A 7,261-nucleotide genomic window follows, 5' to 3' on the forward strand; every position below is an offset into this window, starting at 1 on the left:
GCCACTCGGCCCGGTGCAGTTCCAGCTCCCACCACCAGGTGTCCGTGTGAAGACTTTACACGCTGCAGCTCCCCGGCGTAGAAGCAGAGCAGGGAGAAGATGCGGGAATGGCGGAGACTGTTTTGAAGGCTTCTCGCTGTGAGCGCCCAGGTCTCATCCTCTGCAGGTGTTAGTCTCTCAGAGGGCGGTGGTTTCAGCAGCGCGGACCGCGCCACGCCACGCCACGCCACGCCGGCTGGGGAGGTCGAGGCTCTGCAGCTGCTGCCGTAACGTCACAGCGCCCAGCATGTCGGTCCATTTCGAGGAGAGGAGCGGGGTCGTGCCCTGTCAGACGCCCTGGGGGTCGTGGTATCAGACCATGGAGGAGGTCTTCATCGAGGTCAACGTTCCTCCGGGAACCTCAGGCAAAGAGGTCCGGTGTAAACTTGGAAGCAAAGAAGTGGAGCTGAACGTCAAAGGACAGGAGATCTTCAAGGTACCGAGGCGGTATTAGCCTTTATTAGCCTTTAATAGACTTTATTAGCCTTTAATATCCTTTAATAGACTTTATTAGCCTTGAATTGCCTTGAATAGCCTTTATTAGCCTTGAATTGCCTTGAATAGCCTTTATTAGCCTTGAATTGCCTTTATTAGCCTTGAATTGCCTTTATTAGACTTTATTAGCCTTTATTAGTCTTTAATAGCCTTTATTAGACTTTATTAGCTTTTATTAGCCTTTATTGTGCTTGAATAGCCTTTATTAGCTTTTATTAAACTTTATTAGCCTTTATTAACCTTTATTAGACTTTATTATCCTTTAATAGCCTTTATTAGCTCTATACACTCACCAGAGATGGTTCTTCAAGGGGTTCTGTAGTGAAGGTAGTGGAACTTGGAGTTCTCTATAGAACCATTTTGAAGGAAAAAGGAAGGCAGTGTGTGAGGTTTTGTAAAAAAAATTTTTTTTTTTTTTTAATGTATAGATAAACACAATGATGGTTCTTTAGGGGTTCTCTTAAAAGTAGTGGTTCTGTTTAGGACCATTTAAAAGGCGAAAGGAAGGCAGGGTGTGACTTTTTTTTTTTTTTTTTAATCCTGAATCTTACATAGATATACGCTTAAAAGAAATTTAGGAGGAATGTGCTGTAGATGGTTCTGTGTAGAACCTTTTTGAAAAGGGTTCTTTATAGGGTTCTGACATCATAACAAAAAACCCTTTTTCATGCTATATATCCTTTTTTAAAAAGGTTCTACATAGAACTATCCACAGCACGTTCTCAGTCGATCTGAAAAGCCGTCATGCAGACGGTTCCTTGCATGTTTATGGTTTTGTGTAGAACTATTTTCTTTACTAAAGAACCCTTGAAGAACCATAATTTTAAGTGTGTATAACACAGGCCAAAGTTAACTGGGTTTACTGCCGCAGGGAAAGCTGTTTGGAACCACAGTGGGAGACGAAGCCACGTGGACGCTGGGTGAGATTTTGCTGTCATTCTGGGGAAAGTGGGTGATGAATGAATGAATGAAGCCTGTTAAATTGATCAGGTTATTGTTTGTGACTTTTCCTAAATGCCGTCCAGAGGACAAAAAGCTGATCCGGATTGTCCTGATGAAGACAAATCGGCAGGCTGGAAACTGCTGGGCTTCCCTGCTAGAAGGGCAGTATGCCGCTGACCCATGGGTTCAGGACCAGATGCAGAGAAAACTCACGCTGGAAAGGTTCCAGAGAGAGGTACATGAACATTCACGCACCTGTATGCTGAACACGCACTAGGAGAGCTGCCTGACACCCTCTCACATTGTGCTAGTCATACCCCAGAAGACTTTGAAAGGCTTTTGTCGGACACCCTCTCACAGTCGCAGGGTTCTTATGCCGGCCATACACCATAAAACTTTTCACGCAATTTCACTGTCGCAGACAAGTATCCAGTGTCGGAAGACTAACGTCGCGACTAACAGGACAAGATATGGATATGACATGTACAAGATGCCAATCTTGTAACGCGCCGTTTGGTGTGCCTGTGTGCGGTTAGGAGAAGAGCGGGTAACGCGCGTCTAGGTGTGCCTGTGTGCGGTTAGGAGAAGAGCGGGTAACGCGCGTCTAGGTGTGCGTGTGCGCGGTTAGGAGAAGAGCGGGTAACGCGCCGTCTAGGTGTGCGTGTGTGCGGTTAGGAGAAGAGCGGGTAACGCGCCGTGTAGGTGTGCGTGTGCGCGGTTAGGAGAAGAGCAGCAGGAAAGCTTTGTGAACAGTCCTGGAGGCTTGGAGTCCTGCGCAGTTTGGTGATTCTTGCACGAACACATCCAGTTCAACTCCTGTTAATTAACTACCAAGGAGTCTTCAGCGGTCCAGAAAAGCTTTATAGGAATCTTTTCTCCTTCCCCTTTGTCTTAACTCAAGATTTTCGCATCACAGAAGCAAATCTCATCCTGAGTTAGGAGTCTTTTCTCACCTTAGAGCACATTTTCTTATCCCAAGTTGCGAAATCTTATCTTACACGCTCGAAGTCGACGAGCAACGGTCATGTCTGTTACCTAGCAACCGACCATACGAGACGTTAGCCCGTGATTAATTAAGCTAGTTAGCCGGGCAGCTAACGCTAGGTACTGTCGCTGAGGTACAAAAGTCCAACAAAACAAAGTTAGTAATATTGTGACCGCGCTTCGTGTTCGCTTCGCGCTCCACAGCTTCAGTTTCATTTCCCACCCGCTTTAGCTCTGACTCTGCCTCCTCATTATTCACCAATATCGCTTTATCCAACTGGTTTTCTGTAATATTAGCACACGAAGGTGGTGTCCGGGCTTTTAAAACGCTTTTAGAAAAGAAAACCGGAACCCTCAAGTCAAAGCAGTTTTCAGTGTAGATCAGTGTACCATCACTGTGCCGCCAGTCACTGCATAAAATAGGAAACCCTGTTCAAACAAGTGAAGATAAACCCCAGAACTGCCTTAAGAAGTTAGACAATGTCCTAAGTTTTGTCCTGTTTCTGTAATACTGTTTCATCTGCAGTTGGGATAAGATTGTGAACTTTAGCTATTAACGTTAGGGAACAACTGCTTCTGTCCCAAACTGAAGTTGCCATGGTGATTAAGCATAAGATTTCAGGCTTAAGTTTCTATAATTGGGCTCCAGGTCCTTACACTTATTTTCTCTTGTTTTGACAGAATCCTGGATTTGACTTCAGCGGTGCTGACATTTCTGGAAACTTCCATGGTGGGGGACCAGATTTCTCTAGTTTGGAGAAGTAAAACCACAGTACTCCAGGAGAGCATGAGGACTTAACTGACAGTGAGCAGTAGGGGTTGGTTTCCGTTCAGTGGGAGGTCTTCAGGTGTTTTCTTTTGCACTTCAAGTGGGTGATTGTATGGGATCTTTGGACGTTCAATAATTTGGGGTTCAGGCTGTTGGTGTTGAAGCCATAACTTGCCACAAGAAGCCTTCAAGTCAGTTTGTCATTTAGGTTTACAGATGCCAATTTTTTTTGGTGCCTCAGCCAATGCTGTCTGTACAGCCATCGTTGAGTGCAGTGGATGTTCTGGATTTATAAAAACAATAAAAGTAGGTTATACAAGGGTGTCTGTCATTGAAAGTGAGCCAGTTTAACATTTCAATAGTGTTTTATTGAAAGGTGCACATTCATGTTTACAGGGGGTACATGTCTAATCATTAGCCAAATCAAGCCTGAGAATGTGACTGCTGAAGAGAAAACTAGCAGCAAGACATGCTTTGCACATTGGTGAAGCAATTTGGACCCTGTATCTAACATGTCTGGTTAGACACAGCCATGACAGCATGACTTGTCAAACCTGTTAGTCATAAGAAGCATCTCAGTTAGGAGTATGTTGCTCAGCAAGGTAGAAACCTACACACTGATTTATATCCCCAACAAGAAACTAAAAGAAAACATAACTAATCACCTTGGGTAGGAGTGTGCTTTAGGACAGTTCGGCAACCTAGGGTGGGAGTTAAGGGTTTTGGGCCCGATTTCTTGGTTCCATTGTAGTCATAAATTCACAAAACCCTTCTCCCTCCTCTTCCACATGGTGGACTGAGGACCTAGGTGGTTCAATACTTCACCGCTTTAAACAACCAGCGCCAATGACTGCGCCGATTCAAATGAACATACTGTACATGCGCGCAAGCTGATCAAACCAGGCAGGCATGACCCTTGTCTGGCTGACTGCTCTCAATCCCACCCTTGACTAGAAAGCCCTAGTCAAAGCAGACAATAAATAACCATTACCACGAAAAAAAAAAAAGAAAAAAAAAAGGGGGGGGGTTTAAAAGCCACACATTCAGTTTCCTTACAGAGCTTCACAAAGAAGCTCTTTAAGGAAGCCGATTCACCATCAAGTTGTCATAACTCAAAGCATTTACTCTAAATTATGGCCACCCAACACTAACAAGCAGATTCAGGAATTGTAGGCAGATGAGCAATCTTGTAGTAGCTGTGCTTCAGCTGTCGGGCCGTTCTACCAGAGATGATCCAACGTAGCCTCTGGCTGTTAGGCTTTGAGCACTTGGTGGTGGAATATTCCATCAGGCACTTGGCAACAAGCTCCCTTGCACAAACCAAATCTCCATCTTTAACCTAGAAAAAGGATTAAAAGAATTTGAAATCTGGTCAAAGGCCATGAGAAAGCAGTGCACTGCTGTATAAAGTTACAACAGCCAAGTTACTTTTCCAGACTTCACATAAGTCATTAGATAACCAATTACACAAGTCCTCAATACATTACTCTGTTTAGAAATTAGGGCTTGACACTTACAGCAAGTAACAGCTGAAGGTCCTGCACCGCTTCTCTCAGGACTACTACTGACTCAAATCCATACAGCTCCTCAACCTCATGTGCCAACAAAGCCAGGGCAAGCAAGGAAGGCTGATGGAACAAGATCATTAAGACACTTGAATAAAGTTGTCCAGCAATCCAGTGAACTATACAACTTCATGAAGACTCCACTGGCTCACCTTTATTTTCGTGAAGACAAAGGAGCAGTGGCATGCCTTGAGCTGAGCCTCAAGCCTCTCAATGTTTAGAATCTTCTTACTGCAAAAAAAAAAAAAAAAAAAAAAAAAGGGATTAGTCTAATGCAGAACATTAATCATAAGACTTACACCATACACAAAAGCAAGTGAGTACTTATTACATAATTGCACTCAAGTTGCTGACCTGTCAGCATCCATCTTCTCCTGGACACGGAAGTGAAACAGTCTAAGGAAATGCAGTGCAGTGGGTGCTCTGACTTTCCAGTAGAGTTTTTCCAGAATGATCTTTTCCATCCTCATCATATCTGAGACTGTGAAGCGGTTCTGGCTGATCCTGATCAGATCGCTTGCCAGAGGAATGTTCTCCTCTTCTGAGGTTTTCACAGCAATGTAGAAGCAGCAAAGACCAACACAGGAGAGGTGCTTTGGCTGAATCTGAACGTAAGGAAATACTAGGTTAATCTTTAGTGAAGTTATAGGAAAGTAATGTGGCCAGGGCTCAACATTGTGGCAAAGAAGCAATAAACCTAAGACACTGGGCAAGTTTACATATTTACACACCCACATTATGCTTGGACCAGCTATGGGTGAAAGGATGACCAGTTACAAGACTGAAGTATGAATGCATTGTTGTCTCAGAAACCTCGCATTTCAAATTGTAACTACAGTAGAAGGAAAAACAATTTTTAATGCAAGTCAGTGGAACCAGAAATTCCCCCCCCCAGTCATTCTGGGCTGTTTATTTTGGTCCATTAATGAAATTTACACAAGGTAAAGGGCAACAGGGATTTTCAAACAGTCAAAAATGTAAAACATCAAATGGAGATACAAGGTTTTCTTCTAACAGCGCAATTTAACCTTGCTGATTATTCCAGCCCTGAATCATACCTTCATCACAGCCAGAAAGCGGTCCAGGAGGCTCACAGCAAGGGAGAAGGTCTCAGCACTGAAACCAAAGAAGCGTGTCAGGGAGAGCAGATCCTTCACCTCGAAGTCCCTCAGCTTGGCGGTCATCCTCAGGCCATTATCGTGAGCAGACTCCAGGATGCGGAGGCCGCACAGTTTTGGCTGAAAGCGAGCCTCCTGCTCCAGGAGAGCCTTCAGCTGGACAGCAAAGGGCAAGGCCTCCGTTCCGTTCACTCTGTCAATCATCTTAAAATGAAAGAGGCAGCATTTAACAGCAGACAGTTCGTAATGACAAGCGTCACCAATAGGAAACCCACGGTGTTGGCTAGTGAAGGTCTCCTGGTCTGAAAGCTTCTAGAAAGTCACGGGGGGGGGGGGGGGGGGGGGGGGGGGGGGGCGGAGGGCTACATGTTACATGCCCAGACATGCCATTCTTTTGTCAAAGGCTTGTCCAACCAAGGACAAACGCTGATCCTTCACCTAACGACACAAACGAGGCGCCTTGTTTTAATCAAGTGTTTGGAAACAAGTGCTGAGCGTCACATGAGGCCAAGCCCACTCAACCTACAACAGCAGGACCACCATAAGGAGGCATGTCGGGACATGTTCTTGTTGGACTAGAGACAAACTGTTGTAGCGCAGATGAAGTCCGATTTGTGCTTAAATTTCCCCGTTCCACATTAAAAGGTGATGCAGTAGATGCATCAGTGAGCCTGAACGTTAAAGTTAACCGACGCACCATTTTAGGTGGAACGGGAAAACTCGAACAACAGCTGGCGAACAGCGAAGCTGACTTCAGCCTGTAGTTTATAACTCCTTTACAAACTAATAAAATCCATTTAGCAAGCATTTTTACACGCATAGGCAGGTCACTGTCGCCCACAGTTACTTTTATAGTCTTAGGGCTACATTAAGCGTTAGGCCGAGCCAGAATCCGTTACGCAACAGCTCAAAACATTAACCTAGTTACGTAGCGCCGTAGCTGAGCTACCAGGCTAACGTTAGCCGAACAATGCCTTACAAACAAACCTTCACAAAGTTGATGTTTAACAGCTGTAAGGCGAGTTATAACGCAGAGCCACGAGCCAAATCACTATTACGGACGACTAGTTCAGCGAAGAGGCCAACTTACAACTTCACAGAGAGCGGAGGTTAGGTTAGCGAGCTTAAGCGGCTAACGGACAAGACAAACTTACCTTGAAATATTAGCGTGCAGAAAGCGCAACAATACGCCCTTCAAAATAAAAATAAAAGTTGCAGGAAAGAAACGAACGTAAAAAGAAACGGCGAATGTAAGTATGAAAGAGTTTAAAGTCAGTGGAAAAGTGTCCGCCCTGCACACCCCAACCCGCGGCGTCAGGCGACCGAGAGGCCCCGACTGCCGTCCTTTA

At 44.9% G+C, this 7,261-nt stretch overlaps 2 protein-coding genes across 2 annotated transcripts; one reads left to right on the top strand and one right to left on the bottom strand.

Annotated features, from left to right (window-relative positions):
- Positions 1-105: 105 nt before the first annotated feature.
- Positions 106-4,235, top strand: nudcd2 (NudC domain containing 2). The gene is made up of 4 exons (XM_017711559.2): positions 106-475; positions 1,406-1,454; positions 1,560-1,711; positions 3,142-4,235. Exons 1-4 carry the CDS (start codon positions 287-289, stop codon positions 3,223-3,225), a joined length of 474 nt encoding a protein of 157 aa, XP_017567048.1. The 5' UTR covers positions 106-286; the 3' UTR covers positions 3,226-4,235.
- ccng1 (cyclin G1) lies at positions 3,576-7,245 on the bottom strand. The gene is made up of 6 exons (XM_017711558.2): positions 7,067-7,245; positions 5,853-6,116; positions 5,149-5,399; positions 4,947-5,025; positions 4,747-4,857; positions 3,576-4,568 (listed from the first exon to the last, which is right to left on the bottom strand). Exons 2-6 carry the CDS (start codon positions 6,114-6,116, stop codon positions 4,377-4,379), a joined length of 897 nt encoding a protein of 298 aa, XP_017567047.1. The 5' UTR covers positions 7,067-7,245; the 3' UTR covers positions 3,576-4,376.
- Between the last annotated feature and the right edge of the window lie 16 nt (positions 7,246-7,261).

This window comes from Pygocentrus nattereri, chromosome 11 (assembly GCF_015220715.1).
Source record: "Pygocentrus nattereri isolate fPygNat1 chromosome 11, fPygNat1.pri, whole genome shotgun sequence".
Classification (NCBI taxonomy): domain Eukaryota; kingdom Metazoa; phylum Chordata; class Actinopteri; order Characiformes; family Serrasalmidae; genus Pygocentrus; species Pygocentrus nattereri.

Excerpts from the sequence above, each read along its gene's own strand:
- nudcd2 (XM_017711559.2), top strand. The coding sequence starts at position 287 with ATGTCGGTCCATTTCGAGGAGAGGAGCGGGGTCGTGCCCTGTCAGACG. Across the intron at positions 476-1,405 it reads AAGGACAGGAGATCTTCAAG|GGAAAGCTGTTTGGAACCAC; the intron begins GTACCGAGGCGG and ends TTACTGCCGCAG. Across the intron at positions 1,455-1,559 it reads CGAAGCCACGTGGACGCTGG|AGGACAAAAAGCTGATCCGG; the intron begins GTGAGATTTTGC and ends AATGCCGTCCAG.
- ccng1 (XM_017711558.2), bottom strand. The coding sequence starts at position 6,116 with ATGATTGACAGAGTGAACGGAACGGAGGCCTTGCCCTTTGCTGTCCAG. Across the intron at positions 5,400-5,852 it reads GCTTTCTGGCTGTGATGAAG|ATTCAGCCAAAGCACCTCTC; the intron begins GTATGATTCAGG and ends CCTTACGTTCAG. Across the intron at positions 4,858-4,946 it reads TTGTCTTCACGAAAATAAAG|CCTTCCTTGCTTGCCCTGGC; the intron begins GTGAGCCAGTGG and ends TTGTTCCATCAG.